At 39.1% G+C, this 21,875-nt stretch overlaps 2 protein-coding genes and 1 non-coding gene across 4 annotated transcripts in view; all 3 read right to left on the bottom strand.

Annotated features, from left to right (window-relative positions):
- The window catches only part of LOC134210855 (mucin-3B-like), a 75,492-nt gene that overhangs the window by 10,281 nt on the left and 43,336 nt on the right, over positions 1–21,875 (bottom strand). Inside the window, exon 1 of one of the 2 annotated variants that reach the window (XM_062687216.1) lies at positions 1,174–1,475. The exons of the other annotated variant lie outside the window; for it this stretch is intronic. Coding sequence (XP_062543200.1) covers positions 1,174–1,332 — 159 coding nt within the window. The 5' untranslated portion in view covers positions 1,333–1,475. Of the gene's footprint in view, positions 1–1,173; positions 1,476–21,875 lie in introns of those variants that run through there. 2 annotated transcript variants of the gene reach the window in all.
- Positions 8,121–9,541, bottom strand: LOC134210857 (CLIP domain-containing serine protease B4-like). The gene is made up of 4 exons (XM_062687217.1): positions 9,383–9,541; positions 9,060–9,312; positions 8,696–8,997; positions 8,121–8,633 (listed from the first exon to the last, which is right to left on the bottom strand). The coding sequence occupies exons 1-4, from the start codon at positions 9,441–9,443 to the stop codon at positions 8,239–8,241; spliced, it is 1,011 nt and encodes a 336-aa protein (XP_062543201.1). The 5' UTR covers positions 9,444–9,541; the 3' UTR covers positions 8,121–8,238.
- Positions 21,257–21,331, bottom strand: Trnaa-agc (transfer RNA alanine (anticodon AGC)). Its single transcript has one exon. It is a non-coding gene; the product is annotated as a tRNA-Ala (tRNA).

The raw sequence follows: 21,875 nt of genomic DNA, 5'->3' as shown, positions 1-21,875 counted from the left end.
GTATGTAATGTATCTTCTGTGGAGAATACAATGAAATATAAGATGTCGAGGAAGTTTCCAACTCGAAATCATCCTAGACCGCACCGAGAATCAAACTCGCCATCTCTGGTTTGGCAATCCTATGCCCTTGCTCGCAAGGCGACTGGAGACCCTCTTACTAAGTTCAGATTACACAAGTGGATTGAGCAAATCGCTTGGCTTGAACGTTCAAACTCCTTAGTTCAACTCACTTGAACGAAAAGAAAATTTGAGCTGAAAATATCAAATTAATTGCCTTGTCAATTTGTGGTATGCTATATTTCATTTCATAATTCATTACCGTCCGCTCAAAAACTTCATCGATCAAACCATTTCAACTCTGTTCCTTTCAACACGCTCACGCCATGGCGTGTACTAGTTACCAACTCGCAAACCCTTCTCTAAATCTAGCTGGCGATCATCTTAACTTGCACTTCATTGCTTCACTTTACTTGGCGGTCTTCCTAACACACCATTATTTTCTTCAAAAACACACAAACCATTTCATCTGTACCTGGCAGTCCTCCAAACTCGTTATTGCGGTCCCCAAAACACGCAAACCATTTCGTTTTACTCGGCGGTCCACTAAACATCTTTACCTGGCGGTCCTGCAAACTTGCGGTCCTCAAACTCACAAACCATTGCATCTTTACCTGGCGGTCCTGCAAACTCGCCATTGCGGTCCTCAAAACACGCAAACCATTTCATCTTTACTTGGCGGTCCACTAAACACGCCATTGCGGTCCTCAAAATACGCAAACCATTTCTTCTTTACCTGTCGGTCCTCCAAACTCGCCTTTGCGGTCCTCAAAACACGCAAACCATTTCGTCTTTAGTTGGCGGTCCACTAAACTCGCCATTGCGGTCCTCAAAACACGCAAACCATTTCTTCTTTACCTGGCGGTCCTCCAAACTCGCCATTGCGGTCCTCAAAACACGCAAACCATTTCTTCTTTACCTGGCGGTCCTCCAAACTCGCCATTGCGGTCCTCAAAACACGCAAATCATTTCTTCTTTACCTGGCGGACCTCCAAACTCGCCATTGCGGTCCTCAAAACACGCAAACCATTCCGTCTTTACTTGGCGGTATACTTAACTCACCATTGCGGTCCTCAAAACACGCAAACAATTTCGAACCTATTCCGTTCCACTTACCAACACGCCGCCGCGTCTCTCCCAACGTCCCAACTCGCAGTACCGCTTCCGTAAACACTGCAAAAGGCAAACAACCTTCTTGTTTTTTTTTTCTCTTGGAATTTTTCTCTGAGATTTCGCAGTGGGTGATTTCCATGGCACAGTATTATTATTGAGCATATTAGTTAGCGATATTCCGCTGCATACTAACAAAAATAAGCAGTAAATCCTGCCACTGTCGCCAAATGTGTAACTTGCTACTGCACCAGGAAATCACCCACTGCTTTCATTGCACTCGGCGGATGTATCGCCTTACTCTGATCACTGTCGGACTCTGACTGAAGGGAGAGCGATGCTTGGTTACTTGCTCATCATCAACACCAAGACGGCATAAACAGTATATAATGTAGAGTGGTATATAACAGGGCTGTCTCGCCCCACACACCTTTGTGATTAGAATTAGTGATTAGAATCAATATCTGTGGTAACGGACAGAAGTGATGCTACTCTCATACAATAGTCGAGGCTTGTACCACCTACGAATTTGTGCGAATTGCTCAATGCTAATGCTAATGCTAAGACATTGCCACCCACAGCGGGCTGCCGGAGTGAAACGTTACGTCTGTTATGAAAAAAGTACTGAGTATGCCGGACGTGACGTCACCTTCGGTCGCCATCGGCCATCTTCGGCAACCCAGCTGAGAATCTCTCCGTCTCCGGTAGGCTCCCTGACGGTAGTGCAAAAATATGGTGCACAAAAGCGGTATTGTAAACAAGCAAAACATTAGCGAGATAAAAAAAAACGAGCAAGAAGAATGCTGGCGTTTGGATTTGGATTGGATTTGGATTGGATTTGGATTGGATTTGGATTGGATTTGGATTGGATTTGGATTGGATTTGGATTGGATTTGGATTGGATTTGGATTGGATTTGGATTGGATTTGGATTGGATTTGGATTGGATTTGGATTGGTTTGGTTGGTTTGGATTGGTTTGGATTGGTTGGATTGGTTTGGATTGGTTTGGATTGGTTTGGATTGGTTTGGATTGGTTTGGATTGGTTTGGATTGGTTTGGATTGGTTTGGATTGGTTTGGTTGGTTTGGATTGGTTTGGATTGGTTTGGATTGGTTTGGATTGGTTTGGATTGGTTTGGATTGGTTTGGATTGGTTTGGATTGGTTTGGATTGGTTTGGATTGGTTTGGATTGGTTTGGATTGGTTTGGATTGGTTTGGATTGGTTTGGATTGGTTTGGATTGGTTTGGTTGGTTTGGATTGGTTTGGATTGGTTTGGATTGGTTTGGATTGGTTTGGTTGGTTTGGATTGGTTTGGATTGGATTTGGATTGGTTTGGATTGGTTTGGATTGGTTTGGATTGGTTTGGATTGGTTTGGATTGGTTTGGTTGGTTTGGATTGGTTTGGATTGGTTTGGATTGGTTTGGATTGGTTTGGATTGGTTTGGATTGGTTTGGATTGGTTTGGATTGGTTTGGTTGGTTTGGTTGGTTTGGATTGGTTTGGATTGGTTTGGATTGGTTTGGATTGGTTTGGATTGGTTTGGATTGGTTTGGATTGGTTTGGATTGGTTTGGATTGGTTTGGATTGGTTTGGATTGGTTTGGATTGGTTTGGATTGGTTTGGATTGGTTTGGATTGGTTTGGATTGGTTTGGATTGGTTTGGTTTGATTTGGATTGGTTTGGATTGGTTTAGATTGTCTTTGGATTGGTTTGGATTGGATTTGGATTGGATTTGGATTGGATTTGGATTGGATTTGGATTGGATTTGGATTGGATTTTTATTGGATTTGGATTGGATTTGGATTGGATTTGGATTGGATTTGGTTTGGGTTTTGATTGGAATTTGATTGAATTCGGATTGAATTTTGGTTAGTTGGATCGGATAGTATTTTTATTGGACTTAGATTATATCCAGATTTAGATTCGGGTTCGAGATGGATTGGATGTGCATTTCATTTGGACTGGGTTGGATTTTTTTTTGACTGGATTGGACTTTATTTGGATTTGAATTGGATTTTGTATGCTTTGGATTTAGATTTGGTTTTAATTGGATTTTGATTAGATTTGGATTAGATTTGGATTAGATTTGAATTCGAGATGGATTGAATTTGCTTTTCATTTGGACTGGGTTGGATTTTTTTTGGACTGGATTGGATTATATTTGGATTTGAATTGGATTTTATATGGATGGATTTGGATTCGGTTTTGATTGGGTTTTGATTGGATTTTTAATGGATTTTGATTGTATTTGGATTGAATTTGGAATAGTTTTTAGATTGGACTTGGATTATATCCAGATTTAACTGGATTCAGATTGGATCTGGATTAGATTTGGGTTCGAGATGGATTGGATTTGCATTTCATTTGGACTGGGTTGGATTTTTTTTTGACTAGATTGGATTTTATTTGGTACTAGCTTTATGTACCCGGCCTTGCTCGGAATTGCCAGTTTGATTCGCAGTTTTTTTTTCACAATCGGAAAATGAATAAACCAATTGGTCAACAGGATAATTGCGTTTTCTTATCGATACTTCATCATTTGATCAAAAGAAGGCAGATTTCATTTGAAAACATTGACTGATTTTGAAGAAGGGAGCAAACCCATAATCGCCATATTCCGGGCAAACGTCTATTTCTAAAGAAGGAAAAACATCCACCGATGCCTTATTCCGGGCAAACGTCTATTTTTAAAGAAGGGATCACATTCACCATCCAGAAGGAAACACATTAATCATTGCTTTTCACGTTGGGCAAACCATGATTTCGATAAATGGTTGAATTGATCGATAACTAAACAATACAATAATGGGTTCAGAAGTTAGGCTGGAGCATACACACAAACATACAAACATTGAGTTTTATATATCTCGGCAACTTATTCAAAACGACGTATGTGATTTTGTAAACAAAGATGCATACGTCGATTTGTCAAATATGATGACACTCCCACGCAAACCAACACAACGAACATGTAGCCGAAACCTTCCCCTACCTGTATGTGGCGATAGTTTGCGTGGGAGTGCTATCAGATTGCAGAAATCAACGTTTAAATTTTTGTTTACAAAATCACATACGTCACATACGTTGAATAAGTATCCGAGATATATAGATAGCTAATAGCTATATGTATCCGGCTTTGCTAGGGACTGAAAAGTAAATTATAGAATTAAAATGTCCAATGCTGTAGCACAGAAACCCACAGAGGTAGATCTACCGGTCATAGAATTGAACCTTTGTATCAATATATTTTTATATCTTTGTTTGGCCCTTCCACCTTTTAATAAACATCTTCCAAAAATAGAGAATAAGTGTACCAAATCTGGTTGAAATTTATCCTGGGAGTTACACTGAATTGCTCATTTTTAAAGACAACCCTTCCCCATAACTTCCCTTTTTCCAAAATGACCTCCCACCTTCTTTGTTATCTTCTCCTTAGGATGAAAATGTGTGCACCAAATTTGGCTGAAATCGGTCCTGGGAGTTGGGTGTTACACTGAATTGCTCTTTTCTAAAGACAACCCTTCCCCTTACCCTCCCTTTTCCCAATGATCATCCCACCCTTTGTTATTTTCTCCTTAGGATAGAGAATGTGTACCAAATTTGGATGAAAGCGGTCCAGGGTTCAAAGAAACACTGAATTGCCTGTTTTCTGAACAATACCCCTCCCCCCAGACCCCTCCTCTTTTTCCCAAATTACACTTCCATGTGATCGACTTCTCTTAGTGAATATGTGTACAATATTTGGTTGATATGGGTACTGGAAGTTGGGAGTAACACTGAATTGCTCGTTTTATAAAGACAACCCCTCCCCCCCATACCCTCCCTTTTTTTACAATGACCGCCCACCCCCTTTGTTATCTTTTCTTTAGGGTAGAGAATGTGTGTATCAAATTTGGTTGAAATCGGTGCAGGGGTTCAGAATTTACTCTAAATTACCCGTTTTCTGAACAATACCCCTCCCTCCAGACCCCTCCCCTTTCCCAAAATCTCTCGTATGATTGTTTCCTTATAGTGAATATGTGTACAAAATTTGGTTGAAATCGGTCCTGGGAGATGAAAGTTACACATAATTGTTCGTTTTCTAAACAAAACCCTCCCCTTTCCTAAATGACCCTCCCACCCCCTTTGGCAACTTCCCGTGAGGATAGATAACGTGTTTACCCAATTTGGTCGGATTCGGCCAAGTGGGTCAGAAGTAGTTAGCGAACATACATACACAGATGGATTTTTATATATATAAGATTTTTATATATTTGTTTGGCCCTTCTACCTTTTCAATAAACATCTTCCAAAAATAGAGAATAAGTGTACCAAATCTGGTTGTAATTTATCCTGGGAGTTACACTGAATTGCTCATTTTTTTAAAGACAACCCTTCCCCATAACTTCCTTTTTCCCCAATGACCCTCCACCTCCTTTGTTATCTTCTCCTTGGGATAGAAAATGTACACCAATTTTGGTTGAAATCGGTCCTGGGAGTTAGGTGTTACACTGAATTGCTCTTTTTCTAAATACAACCCTTCCCCCTTACCATCCCTTTTTCCCAATGATCATACCACCCTTTGTTATTTTCTCCTTAGGATAGAGAATGTGTGTACCAAATTTGGATGAAATCGGTCCAGGGGTTCAAAAGATACACTGAATTGCTTGTTTTCTGAACAATACCCCTCCCCAGCCCCTCCCTCTTTACCAAATTACACTTCCATATGATCGACTACTCTTAGTGAATATGTGTACAAAATTTGGTTGATATGGGTACTGGGGTTGGGAGTTACACTGAATTGCTCGTTTTATAAAGACAACCCCTCCCCATACCCTCCCTTTTTACAATGACCGCCCCACCCGCTTTGTTATCTTTTGTTTAGGGTAGAGAATGTTTGTATCAAATTTGGTTGAAATCGGTGCAGGGGTTCAGAATTTACTCTGAATTACCCGTTTTCTGAACCATACCCCTCCTCCAGACCCCTCCCCTTTCAAAGATTACACTCTCATATGGTTGTCTCCTTATATTGAATATGTGTACAAAATTTGATTGAAATCGGCCCTAGGAGATGCAAGTTACACATAATTGTTCGTTTTCTAAACAAAACCCCTCCCCCTTTTCTAAATGACCCTCCCACCCCCTTTGTCAACTTCCCCTGAGGATAGAGAACGTGTGTACCAAATTTGGTTGAATTCGGCCAAGTGGTTCAGAAGTAGTTAGCGAACATACATACATAGATTGATTTTTATATATATAGAAGAAGAAGATGAATTAGATTTTGTATGGCTTGGGTTTAGATTTGGTTTTGATTGGATTTTGATTGGATTTGGATTGGATTTGGATTGGATTTGGATTGGATTTGGATTAGATTTGGGTTCAAGATGTACTGAATTAGCTATTCATTTGGACTGGGTTGGATTTTATTTGGACTGGATTTTATTTGGATTTGAATTGGATTTCATATGGATTGGATTTGTATTCGGTTTTGATTGAATTTTTAATGGATTTTGATTGTATTTGGATTGAATTTAGATTAGATGTGGATTAGATCTGGATTGAATTTGATTTTGAATGGATTTAAATTGGATTTTTATTGGTTTAGATTTTGATTGAATTTGTATTAGATTTTGATAGTATTTGGAATAGATTTGGATTCATTTGGATTCGATTGGATTGGATTCGAATTGAATTTGAATTAAATTAGATTGGCTTTGGATTAGTTTTGGATTTGGATTAGTTTTGGTTTGGATTTGATCTAATAGATTTGGATTAGATTTGGAAGTGGATTTGAAGCGAAATTGGTTTGGATTTGGTTTAGATCTGTTTTCAAAATAAAATGGATTTGTATTAGATTTGAATTAAATATGGATTCGGATTGGGCCACTTAGCGTACATGACAATGAAATGAATAGGCGTTCGATAACTGCATTATGTTTACGTTTCAGTTAACGAATGCCGCTCGATTGCGGCAACGCATTTCAATCGTCACACTGTTGTCGGTACAATGATAGAGCATCTGATTGTAAGTTTGGCAGTTAAAAGGTGAGCCAGCCTAGGGCTGAAAGCCTCTTAAATAAAGACAGTAATAATAAATTTGGCAGTTCGATAACTGTAAAATTGTTGCAACGATCGAATTGCAGTTAAAAAGCATTGCAGTTAAATTACTTGCAGTTATCGAACGTATACTGTATAGTAATCTAACGCCTTTTTCTGGAAATAGGATTTTCAATCAGGATTGAGAGTAGAAACATTGTTTCACTTTACGTATAATGTTGGAGGGTTCGAAATAAATTGTGAGGGTTGCGAATCAGATTGCGACATCAATTGATTGATGGATTGAAGCAGAGCGATGCACTCTCGAATTAACCGATCAACATAGCGCTCAATGGGGACAATGCAAAGAAGCAGTACCATTATAACAAAATCGCAATGTAGACTTCGCGGACGATATCGATATTATCAGGATTGACTTATAAGAGGCTTTTTTGTCTTTTCAGAGGGAGATAGTGACTTCGTAACCAGGTTTTGTCCCGTAGTCTTCAAATGAAGGCGAAACTCGCTCTTTATACTACTCTGATTATTCAGGTAAATTTATACGAACATGATTTTTTTTATCTTTATTAAAGTGATTTTTCAACATTTGAAGAGTTCATCACTATACACGCCCATGAAACATGGGCGTTAAAGTAGACTGATCGAAGAGCCTTCGAAGTGTTTGAGCACAAGGTGCAGCGGACCATACTCAGCGTTAAACAGGAGAACATCATCGGGCGACGTCACATAAAACACGAGTTATAGCAGATGTATAAAGGTATAGATATTTTTAAGCTTACACAACACGGTTCGTGCTCGTGTCAACTCCGATATCCCATCGCGGCATGGGATTGAAGCAGCTATCCGAAGTATCCAACTCAATGACATAAACTCCCGGGAGTTACATATCAAAAGAGATGCTTAAAGCTGACCACATGCTATCCTTGCAAATGTTCATATTTTTATTCAAACAGTGACTGATAACTACAATACATGCTTTCATACAAAAAGCAGTTGATATATGCACCAAGATTTATTAACTGGTATGTAATTCTCAGTCGACATAAATATTATTCAATATATGTATGAGATGTTCCCAATCCGAAGAGAACGTTGTGCTTCCAGAATTGGCCGGACTGCTACTAGTTTTGCTTAACTTTTTCATATTTTCCTTGATCCACGGTATGAAGCTGGTAACGCGAGTGTACACGCCCGGATATCCTCGCCATCCACAACCGTAACCATAGCTGACCACACCATACTGATACCAATAGCCGTCATTTTCCGCGATGGACAGCGGTCCACCGGAGTCACCCTGGCAAGTGTCCTTACCAGTTTTTCCGGCGCACATTTCCGTGTCCCGCAGGTTAGGATACGATGTGCGGCAAGTTGATAATGGTACTCCAGGAAGCTTCACCTCAAATTTGTAGCGATTACCAATTTGGACATCTACATTGGAAATAACGATTCAAGCTTATTTGTAAAACATCAAAGGTTACCAGACAGCTCACCTCTATTTTTAGCATCGTGTTTGATATCACCCCATCCAACTGCAGTGAATTTGCGTCCGCTTTCTGATTTCGTTAGAAGTTTTTGACTCATCGGAAGACACACCGGTGAAATGAACTCAGTGAAGGTTACTGGGTTTTCCAATTTGAGTAAGGCAATGTCATTGTGGAAATCCGGTTCACCCGAGTATTCCTTATGAACCTCAATGCTTTCGACCGGGGCATCAATCGGGTCATCTGAACAGTGATCATCCTCGCAATCATTCTTACTCAAAATATCCCACTCACCGAGACGAACCTTTGCTCTGTGAAATTGAAAACAATCGTTACTGCTGGATTATTATTTAAGAACTATGATAACACTAACATTCTGTAGCTCTCGGACGGTTCGGGGATACAGTGCGCTGCGGACAGGACAAATCGATCCGAAATCAACGATGCTCCGCAAAACGGAACGGCAGTACCGCCTTGCTTATGCTGAGCCAGGAGCAGGGATGCCCAAGGATACGCATTGATGGCTGTTCTAGTTCCGCCTACTATCCGATCCGCCAAACTCAAACCGCAAACACCGGGTGCAGGAAGCGTAGAGCTATCTCGTCTGAATCTTGCTCCCTCAGATGCTGAATCAATGTCAGATAAGTTTTAAATAGAATCCTACAGTTTGGGCTTAATGTTCTGGCGGGTACTTACCTGGTATTGAAAGAACTGCAGTGGAGCTCAGTAGCACCAAGAGCAAAGTGACCGATCCCATTGTGAATCCACACACTACTAATCTGCATCCACTGATGATAGAAAAGTCACGCTACTCCTTTTATACTAAGAGATCGTTATCACCGCTAAGCGCATCCAATCGGTGGGTAAACCTATCATGAGTAGAATATTTATTATCTCTGTTTGTTTCAGCTCGATGGCCAAAAGTGCAAACTAAGACGTTGGATGCAACGAGGAAATCAATCTACGGATACATTACGCTGGTTAAAACACTTCAAATTAACATCTTGATCTGAAATAAGCTCTAGGTTAAAATGGTGAAAAAAAGATTAACATTCAGATTTATTTAAAAATATTCAGATATCAGTAATGATTCATGTGCAATCAAAATCTCAAAACTAAAATATTATATAAACTTATAGGGAGGTGTGATGGTACAACCTCCTAATATGTTAAAACTTTTCAGCAATGCACCAAGCAAAATAAGATCACGCCAAATAAATTACAATCAAACCTCCATGAGTCGAAATCGACTTATAGAAGCAAATTATGCCATATTTAAGAATATTTTCTGAAGTACTATGGTAGTCCCTTCAAACGCCTTCCCAGAGGTTTTCCATTCCTCAACTCGATATTTCTATGAGTCGATGAACCCTTCAATATTGACTTATGGAGGTTTGACGTACCGAAAGAAAAATCAGATAGTAAGATATATTTTGAACAACACAACATTGTATTATACACAAACACTTTTTTCATCCCACCTAGCGGAGAGGACGCCATTTCGTTCGTTCCAAAAGGTTAAAAAGCATATACGAAAAGTCTAAAATATTACTGATAGGTGGTCTTACCGCACTGATAGGTCGTCTTACCGCACGGCTAAGGAGGGCCCGTACACACACAGACATACATCACCTCAATTCGTGGAGTTGAGTCGATTATGAAAGTAAGTTCTACGGGCCTCCTATCAAAAGTTCTTTTTTGGAGTAAACATATACCCTTTCGGTACATCTTGGTGTACGATAAAAGCAAAAATCCCATGATAGTTTTTACTTAATTTACAAGTCTCTATAAAATGCAGGATTCCAGATTTGAATGCAAAAAACTTCAGAACTTCGAAGCCATAGAGTAAACTGGGGTAATATGCACCCCGGGCAAAACGACCTTTTGACATTTTTAGCGGTGTTCCAAGAATATTTTCAAGAATGTTTACTACTGGATTGGTAGCTCGAGATCCGAACTACATGCGCTGTAGTAAATACTCTCGAAAAACTGCCTAAAATGTACCTAAAAATGCAAAAAGGTCGTTTTGCCCCGGGGGTTCATATTACCCCGGTTTCCCCTATTTGTTATTCCACATTTTTTTTTACGGAGTGCCATCCATTTCCTTCGGTAAACAATTTCCAAAACACGACATTCTCAATCGAAGGTAGTTACATCTCGCCATTCTTAAGTGTTTTTGAAATAGTTATTTGGATTTATTTTTTTGTTATCGGTTTTTTTCATAGGAATTCAGAGGTTTTCTCCAAAATTATCTGCTGAGAATAATATTTAGAGACACAGGAATTGCTTCAGACTTATACATTCTATTATGTGAGGAATTGGTTTTGCTGCTCAAACTTTGTAAAAGCTTAATATATTTTGGAACTACTATTATTCATTCAAACTAATACCGGTTGACCTGTGCAATAGCATTAGCATTGAGCACAAATTCGTAGGTGGTACAAGTCAAGACTATTGTATGAAAGTAGCATCACCTTCATCCGTTACCACAGATATTGATTTGGGACGAACCTCTATCTCTTAGATGGAAGCAATGCACTCTCCAATAGTCGAGATCTGTCCTGGCCACGTCCTTGCGAATGCTGAGGAAGGGAAAGGTTGGTTAGTTGGACACCTACTTAAGAAAGATGCAGAAAACTCTACGACCTCTCATAGGTACCACGGGAGGCTTTTGGAATTGTGTGGAAGGTTATAACAGTAGGTAGAACGTGGAACACAGAAAGAACTAAGATAGAAATACAAAGTAGAAAAGGTCGAGCCTGGAATTGAACTTACAACCTCCTGCTTATAAGGCAGAAGCGGTAGCCACTAGACCTCCGAGCTCGTCTTAATACCGGATGACCTGTGCAATACATCAAAAAATCTACATTCCGCTCGGCTTATGGCTGCGCATCGCCAGCCACGCAGTCTGCAATTGAAACGCAAACGCTTGCTCGCTGCGAACCTCACCGTCTTGTGCCAGTTTATGCCCTATTTAGAACTATTTTCACTGAATCATCTAATTCTAATTTTTGTTTTCATCATCGTTTTGATACAAGTGCGGACCTCTTGTTCTTGTGTACGTAAAAGACATCCGGTGAACGTTTCATAGTTGGTCAATTTGATACGACTGTGTATCTTATTCGATCTATGTGGCTTGCAGAATCCAACCTATCTACGATTTTCTACCACCTTTCGGCCAAATGACCTTTTCGACAAAATGGCCATTTCGGCCAAGTGATCCTTTCGGCCAAATGACCCTTTCGCCCAAACGACCCTTTCGGCCAAAAGACCGTTTCCGCCAAATAACCCTTTCGGCCAAATGACCATTTCGGCCAAACGACCCATTCGGCCAACCGACCCATTCGGAAAAACATTATTTGCATTATAATATTATTTGCATGTCTCGTGCATTGATTGCAATACGCTTAATATTATTGTATGCTGTTGACTAATCATCTAGGAATACAATGAAAAAAATCACCGAAGATTCCTTTAAAAATTTCTTTAGGAATTTCTTTACTATTTAATCCCATGATTTCTCCAGGAATTCTTCTCTAAATTTCTTCATGAAATTCTTAAACAATTTGTCCGGGAGGGTTTGTAATTCTTAGTTAAAATACTATGAAAAATCCTGAATTACGCTTTCCTCAACCTGGCGACCACACAGCAAGACCACGCAGAAGGTGACTGGATCCGTTTCCTGGTACGGTGTAAGTTTTTTTTGGTACTACCCCATGCCTATGGGCATCATCGTGTTTGTGACACAGGAATGCAAAAATAGTGCATCTACTTTGAAACCTTGCAGATAAAAAACTGTAGAAGTGCGTGAACACCAAGCTGCGATACGGCAATTTTCAAATGGGGATGTAATGTCAACAAAAAAGATCAGATGAGAGAATTCCTGCATGACATATGTATGTGAAAATAAATACGGAAATTTGCAAGAACTGATAAAAGAAATTTTCCAGGGGTTTCCCATCCAAAAATTCTGGGACACGAATTATTCATTCCTCAGAACTTCTGAATAAGAGAATGTGAATCCCTAAAACTCGTAGATAAGGAATTCTTGGAGTGAATTGAAAAACTGGGAGTGCACTGCTAAAAAAGTTTATACATAAATACATTGAAGTATGCTCTTTTGACTATAAAGTATTTAATTATGACTTCAAAGTACGATCTTTCGTGGGAGAATGGGACTACACACAAAAAGGAATAAATATTATGCACAATTATGACTATCTTTTATTCACAAATGATTCACATTTATGCATAAAAGCAGGACAAATGTGTAAAACTTATCCTTTTTATGCATCAAATTTTACTCCTTTTGTGGGTAGTCCCATTCTCCCGCAAAAGAGTGTATTTCTGCCAAAGAGAGCATACTTTCAACTGTGCGTGTATAAACCACCTTCCCCCACAATTTCACATGAATTCTTGTAGAAGGAACTTTTTAGAAGTCCTATCGAAGGAATTCTCCAGAATACAATTAGAAGAAATTTCTTATAATTTATAGGAGAAGATTTCCCCATAATTCGTGAGGAAGAAATTCCTCACAGTTATTAGAGAGAGAATGATCTAGAATTTCTCTAAAATACTAATGCAAGAATGTAAAATTCTCTAAAAATACTGATGTAATTGTGTAATAATAATGTAAAATGCTAATAATGTATTGTTTGGTAAAATACTGATATGTATTGTTTGGTGAAATAATTCCCTATAATTTCTGAACTCCTGGCGAAGGAAATCCCCAGAATTACACTAGGTGGAGGAATACAGATGATTGGAAAATCAATCTCCCAATCTCCTTTAGAACTCATGGGTAGAAGTTCTCAAGAATTCCTAGAGAAAGTATAACCCTGTATTTTTGAAATATGAGTTTCCTAGAATTGTTTAAGACGGAATTTCGCAGTATTTCACGAGGAAATTTTTTATTAGAATTAAAGAATTTAAAAATCTCAACGGAACATTTTCTTATTGCTCCCGATTTTTTGGAGAAGTCTTGAATCCCGAGAATGTCTGTAAAAAGAATCGCTGGTGGCGGAGTTCCTAGAATTTCATTTTCTCTCGACTCTCGAGCAAGTAAAACATTAAGCGCAACGGATCGATTTCCTACTTTTTAGATTATTAGGAAAGACTCATTTCTACCCATAATAATAAATGCATCCCAGCTCATTCAACAATTGCCTGGAGTATAGGCCTTGAGCTCCTTGAAAGATGTTTGCTTTTTTATTCGTTTATGCTGATTGTGGTCCATAGAATTGAATTGGATGAGCGTTCAACAATTTTTCCACTACAGTTCATCCAAGAATTCTCTGGAATTTCAGCCTGAAGGTCTGCACGCGTATCTAAGGGGCCGCCCGAGTAGCACAATTCACACTGATTTGGTTGCAGCAACTCAAATGTGACCAAATTTGGTTGTATATGAGTTACTTTAACTTATCTACAACATGTGTGCTGCTTGGGATACACATATAACGTAAGCACTTATGGCGAAGCGGGGTCTGCCTTTTTCTTACGCACCATATAAATAAAAAATCATTTGTATGACAGAAATCTTAAATGGGGGGAGGGGGTAAAAAAACCCCTGAACATTTGCTTACGTAATGAATGTACGACCGCCAAACAGCTGTAATCTCGTTTTCAAAATGGATAAGGCCAAATTGGATATGCCCTTAAAAATAATTTTATTCCAGGTCTTCCGAGAATTTCCTTAAATTTACTGATTATGGATCGACTGTGCGATTGAATTATATTTATTGAACGGCTACTCAGTCTTACAATTTCACAACGAGTTTATTATCTACCCGACGTTTCGACACGGGGATCGTGTCTTTTTCATGGGGAAAATATTCCTGTTGTTTGTCGTCGTTTGTTTAGTCTAACTCGAATCGTCTGTTTGTCTAAATGTCTGTACATGACTTCGGAAGCACTGCTATCACATTTCATTTCTTTCCTAGCTTTTATTTCCTTTTAGCTAGGAAAGAAATGAAAAGTGATAGCAGTGCTTCCGAAGTCATGTACGGACATTTAGACAAACAGACGGTTCAAGTTAGACTAAACACATTACGACAAACAACAGAAATATTTTCCCCTTGAAAAAGACACAATCCCCGTGTCGAAACGTCCGGTAGATAATAAACTCGTTGTGAAATTGTAAGACTGAGTAGCCGTTCAATAAATATAATTCAATCGCACAGTCGATCCATAACCAGTAAACTTAAGGAAATTCTCGGAAGACCTGGAACAAAATAATTTTTGAGGGCATGTCCAATTTGGAATTATCCATTTTGAAAACGAGATAACGAAGTAGCCGTTCAATAAATATAATTTCCTTACGTATACGCCCTATTGGCTGTTAGATCTTTCCAAAAATGGTTCATGCTCTATGTGATCCATATAACCAAATTGGATAAGCCTTAAACAAGAAGTCAAATGCTATTTGACCCAAATGATCACTAACAGCATGTTAATTTCGAGAAGCATTTCAAAAAGGAGCTAATAGATCTTTCATTACTCGTATAGACATTAAGGCCTATACTCCACGGAATTCTTGGGTTACCTGTAATAAAACACATGTTGAAGGTATGTATAATTTGATTCATGCATCGCTAGGAATATTGATTTATAAGCTAGAAGATATTAGTTTTCGCATGGAGATCTGAAAGCCTAAACTCCAGGAAATTCTTGGAAGACCTAAAACATGTGGCGATAACATTTTTAATTAATTAATTTAATTTGGGTCCTTAGATTGCTATAATTTTGTATCATATTTAAAAATATTTGAAGATCAATTAAGTGAAAAACAAGTAATTTGAACAAAAACTCTTTTTGCATCCTCCCAACAAGTGACATTAAAACAGGTTTGAGTGTACATGTTCTTATCAGCGGCGCAGCCGAAATTTGTCGAATGTATAAAGGTTTGAACGGAATTTTTCTTCTAACAAATTGGGGGAGGATGATGAATTCCCAAAACCACCCCCGGCTACGACACTGAAATTATTTCAACGGCGCGCTCAAAATTCCCCGGCGGCGTGGACAAAAAATTACAGCGGCGCGCCGCTTAAAAATGGTGGCGGCGGCGGCGCAAGAAAATCGTCGGCGGCCGCGGCGCGGCGCGGCGGCGCACAGCTCTAGGCCAAATGACCCTTCCCCGTGCTTTCTTGGTTTTGGTGGATCGATTGATGCAGCTACTCACTTCAAGGGTTTGGAATCACGACCGAGATCTCGTCCTTCTCAGCAGTTTAACTGTTTTCAGCTTTATTTAGGGCCTCATCTAGCGTTGGTGTTTGCAAAGCTTGAGCATCGCCGACTATGACCATCCTGCACCTTAACCGATTCAATACGGATTTTTTTTTCATCGTATTTCAACATAAATTTTGGACATTCTGCTTTAAAAACGGATGCAAACCACGAAAAAGTAGAAATATGGGGGAAAATATGTTTTTGAGATCTTCTAGGACTTCCAAACCTTCCTTGAGTTCAGATCTTGATGTTCTACATAAACAACAAAGCGTTTTACGGGGCCTCAATACTAATTTGAAGTTGGCAATTGTACATAATTAAACTATTTTTTATCAAATCGCAGTGTTACCAAAACATAAACGGTACTCCAAACTATTCTTGAGTTCAGATCTTGGAGGTCTACAAGATCAACAGAGCAGTTCATAGGTTCCCGAGCTTGTGTAATAGTTGGAGGAGCCCCATGGAACATTATTACAGTAGTATATACAAAACTCATAAAATATCGGCAGATCTGCATGTTGATCAATTTGAATATTAGGATCTGTACTCAAGGATAGTTTGGAGTGTCGTAGGTGTCGAACGAATTCTGTGAAGTGTCTTTTATGGTGTTACGAGGTATCCTGGAGCTATTCCAACTCATAAAACTAGTGGGGACATCGAAGACCTGTACGTTGATCGATTTGAACATTAGGATCTGTACTCAAGGATAGTTTGGAGTGTCGTAAGTGTCGAACGAATTCTGTGGAGTGTGTAATGGTGTTACGAGGTATCCTGGAGCTATTCCAACTCATAAAACTAGTGGGAACATCGAAGATCTGCATGTTGATCGATTTGAATATTAGAATCTGTACTCAAGGATAGTTTGGAGTGTCGTAGATGTCGAACGAATTCTGTGGAGTGTCTGTTATGGTGTTGCGAGGTATCCTGGAGCTATTCCAACTCATAAAACTAGTGGGGACATCGAAGATCTGCATGTTGATCGATTTGAACATTAGGATCTGTACTCAAGGAGAGTTTGAAGTGTCGTAGATGTTAAACGAATTCTGTGGTGTGTCTGTAATGGTGTAATGAAGAACCGTGGAGCTGTCCCAACTCATAAAAATAGTGGGGACATCGTAGAACTTTTTGTTGACCAATTTGAATATTAAGATCTGAGTTCAAGAACTGTTCGGAGTATCTTAGGTATTGAAAAGATCTGTTCTACTGCAGGACAGGTGCGGGATATTATCATAAAGCATTTCCATTTCAATTATTTAATCAGAATGTGGTAAAAAATTGTTTTTAATTCCTTAGAACATCAAAATTAGAACTCAAGGATAGTTTGGATGCTCTAGATCATCCTAGTGACCATAACCTGACCTGGGCAATATTTTTCCTGGATGGAACAGTTAATTTTGAACATTTTTGCTGAAGAAAGCAAGGCTCTATCTCTTAAAACTGATTTTCGACAACTGATTTTCGTCTTGGGTCATATATGACCCATCCGGATTGAATCGGTTAATACCCCATGCGTTTTGACCCTTCAAAAAATCTTCGAAGTGCTTTTTCCTCCTGACTGCCATCATAGTCTTGTCTGTCAGCAAATTCCTTTCTTAGTCATTGCACATGGCTGGCACTAGCGCAGTCTTATTCCACGCGGCAGTTGCGTGGAACCTCCGCATATCTTCTATCCATGTTCTCCTGCGCTTCAGCTATCGCACGCTCTTTGTGCTCCCTTTTTTGTGTGACAGATTCGTTTCTCTTCTACTCTTGCTACACTGCACCGAAAATCAAACCTTGAATACAAAAAAAGCACCGTATTCCATAAAATTTCATAGATTGCAAGATGAGACAAGTGATTCTTATCAAATGATGCACGATTGCTGTTGCCAGGTTAGATTCGGTTTAGTTCCTTTATTTCTTTATTGAGGCTGCCGCCATGAGCCTCTGGGTCTGGCTTTGCTGCAGTGTCCTGCTGGGTGCCAGTCTAATGCTTGCTAACAAATTTCGTTTTTGCCTCTACGTAGAGTGTGGTCGACCCAGCCTCACTTCTGATCCCGAATTTCAGGACTTTGGTGACAACGACGATGGAGTCCTTTTTTTGAGATTAAGTTGTGAAGCCACCATGCTCGATTTATGTACTTCAGGCATCTGTTGATAAACACCTGCAGTCATTAAGATTCTCCACTGATACAGTGATACATACCATGTATAGCATCACAGGTTTCGTGTTAGAATTTAATATTCAGATTTTTGTGCGTTCACGAACCTGCCTGTTTTTTTTCAGATATTTTGTAAACTCGCAAATGCAGCCCTTGCCTTCTTGATACGTGCACCTATGTTGGTCTTGGTACCGCCATCTGACGCCCTTCGGCTACCAAGATATTGGAAGCTTACGACATTCTCCATTGATTGACCAAAAACTATGAAGTTGGAAGGAGTAGCCGTCCTTACATACAACGATTTGGTTGCGTTGACGTTAGTTACTTCCTCCAGTCCTCATCGGTGATCCATTGTTATCTCCAAATGCGCACTTCGCCCAGATTATTCTCACTGGCGGCGATGAAGGCGTTCTTGGTGGTGGTTCATTTGCCTTCCATGCCCTAGAAGCACATTTTGATCAGATTTGGTCTCGACAACTTAAATGTGCCCTAATTTCCACAACTTATGGCAACTAAATTACAACATCAGGGTTGTTACGGAGATCCTGAAATATTTTCCGCGCCAAATCCGCGCCGACTAAAATCAAATCCGCGCCATTTCCGCGCGACATGAAATCCATCCCGCGCCAAATTCGCGCGATTCAGATCTAAATTCTAAGCAAATGCGAGTCAGCTTGCGCATGAGGCTTCGGTGAGTGAGATTTGAGCATGATTCTACCAACACTGATTACAACCCTTCTAAATGGTCTTATTCACCACTAGAAGTACTGAATCTAAGAGAACAAGAACTAAACAGTCAAAACTATTTGCATAAGCACCGCTTTTTGGATTACTTAGATGATGGATTTGGCATGTTTTGTTCCGTTATTGTCAGGGTTTTTTTTTGTTGATAGAACTTTATAAAATTCGGCGTAAGGTACGTTGATATACAAATGAATGTTAAGGCCAGATTTGATCACAATTAATTAAAGATAAACGTGGCAAATATTAAAAAATCTGCTAAAACCGCAATTTCTTTTGAAGTAATTAATTTTGCAGCTTGGTTGTAGTTATTGATCACAAGACAAACTTGCGTAGATATTAAGGAATTAGAAAATGAAGCTCCGTTTTTTAAACAAAACTTCTGTAAAACGGAATGGGTTTTTTTCGGCTTGCAGTCTTTGGAGGGAAGGTGACTTCCTGCGGAAAAACTCCCGGTTCTATTTTTGAGCACTTATTAAAGAAATTTCTGTGATCATCGCTATAACTCTTTTGTAAATTCAAGGCGGCATTCTTTTCGATTTTCTATAGTCATTCCTGCGATCACCGCTCCAGGAAATTCCTCCAAAAATGTTTTTTCGGGTTTTTAATGCTGCAGAAATCCTCTTTACGCAGTGTAAATTTGTTTGCAAGGTAATTATACAAGGATCATCATAGGGTTCTTGTGGAAACTTCTTTAGGAAGTTTCTTCGTTTTCTGTTGGTAATCCTGTAAAATCGGAGTTAGCCAAAAGTATCATAAAAAACCCGCCAGAAATAACTTTTGAGAATCATTTTCTAATTTTTGATTGACTTTCTTCGGAAGAACTTATTAAAATGAGGCATCTGCATTAAATCACAGAACATTTTTATGTTTTCAATTGTTGTATAAACCCTTATTTGTTCTAGATGAATGTTATAAAGGAAATATAAAATGTTCCAATATTATGAAAGAATTCCTGACGACTTTTGAAAAATGATATAATATATCATGCTGAGTGGTTCATCGTAGAAGAAACAACCAATTAGAAACTGACAAATATTTTGAAATTGCAAAGAAATTGTCAATATACAAATGGGTGTTCATGTCCTTCAATAGACATGGTGTCGTGTTTTAGAATGGATTAAAAATGACAACAAGTGGCGTATCTCTCATCATAACATTTGTTTAAATAATGCTTGAGAGTGTAATGCATGCCATTAAATAAGGAATTGGACATATCCGAAAAATAATGTTAATAACCTTGAAACGTAAATTTGTTCTCAACAACATTTGCTAATGAAAATAAAGCCCATCTACACACTTATTTTTTACCGGGATCTCAGCAATTTGTTCAACTTTTACCGAGATTCGCACAGCCGAGCCCCAGTAAACATGTTGTTCGCCGAGATATCTGTCAAAGATGCTGAAAATCAGCAAATAATTTGCCGAAACTCAGCTAACAAACCTCATTTTTGACGAGATATTAGTTTTTTACACGGCTGTGCGGATTTTGCCGAGCTACAGAAATAAAAACTGAGTGTGTAGATAGGCATCAAACTAATTTATTAAATTTAAACCTAAAACAAAATCCGCGCCAAATCCGCGCGAAACCCTAAAATCGTTATGTAAATCCGCGCCAAATCCGCGAAAACCGCGAAATCCGCGAAAATCGCGAAATCCGCGTAGTCGTAACAACCCTGCAACATGTGTGCTACTCGGCCGCTGTCACCTTCCGGGATATCTGCTGCACGAGTCTCCAGGTCTTCCACGAAGGACCTTTTCACCTTGGCATCTTCCAGTCCGCGTGTGTTTAATTGCCGTTCAACTCTCACCTCATGCCTACGAATTCACCCAATGCAGAGGCGAATCTCGCTGATGAGGAGGCGATGATCATATCGGAGATATCGGCACTACGTTTGTTCATAAGTCCTTCCAATTCCAGCAGTTCGCTGTCTCCTCCGAAAACCCCTTTCCGAGGACCTTCAACGTCAGCACATAACATATGTGTAACTCGGGTTCAAAAAGATGTACCCAAGTACAGATTCAGAGGTGGTATAGAGAACATCGTAATGTCAAAGGCATTATACCAGTTCACTTTCGAAACACGGAAAAATATATTGTAAACACAATCAAACCTTACACAGTTAGATGACTTTACCCATTAATGGGTACTGTTTTTATGTTGATATTATTCCCACAGTGAAAAAGTCACCCTTTCTCTCAAAAATGCCTCCCCCATTTTAATGAGGAGACATTCTACTTTGAAAATTTTGGTTAATTTAACCCAATTCCTCCGTTTGATCATTACAACATTATATTTGAAAGAACAAGTTCAATCAAAGTTCAATCAAAGTTAATTGCCTATATTCCGGGTATTAAACCACCCGACTTGGACATTAATTTACAATGTTCTGAAAACTCATATGTGAATATGTACATTATGTGGAAGATTTTTGATTTGAAAAATGTATTGGAGGTAACCACTTTCCCTTCGATGGGACTCGAACCCACGACCCTCAGTATGCTAGACTGGTGCTTTAACCAACTAAGCTACGAAGGACCTCCGTCGGCCTTCGCACAATTTACGATGAAGAACTATGATACACATCCAGTTCATGTAGAATTTAATACAGAATGCTAGGCTGGAAACCGCAAGAAGATCAGTGTTTACTCGGTGAAGCAATTAGCATTTTTCTGCAGTGCAGTTTGAGAAAATTTCGTTTCTTTAACCCTAGAAAAGTAATAAATTCACTCATACAACACTCCAGCAAATAGCTAATAGCCTTTGCTTAATAAATTCTAATCTTCTCGCGGATTTCTAGCATAGGATTTTGTATTTAATTCTATATTAACTGAATTAGTATCACGGTTCTTCATCGTAAATTGTGCCATTTAACTGCAAATCACTTTGATAAGAAAATTATTTTGAGCTTTTTAGTGGAATGTTTTCACCTGTCATAAGACGAGTCATAAGACATAAGACATAAGAGTCATAAGACAATCCCATTGAGTTCCACCACTGGTGGAATTCAATGGGATTGTATAAACTCGTCTTATGACAAGTGCAAATCACTGTTTTTCGATGCATACATCTCCCATATAAA

This window comes from Armigeres subalbatus, chromosome 2 (genome assembly GCF_024139115.2).
Source record: "Armigeres subalbatus isolate Guangzhou_Male chromosome 2, GZ_Asu_2, whole genome shotgun sequence".
Lineage (NCBI taxonomy): Eukaryota > Metazoa > Arthropoda > Insecta > Diptera > Culicidae > Armigeres > Armigeres subalbatus.
This window is presented reverse-complemented; position numbering and strand designations above follow the sequence as displayed.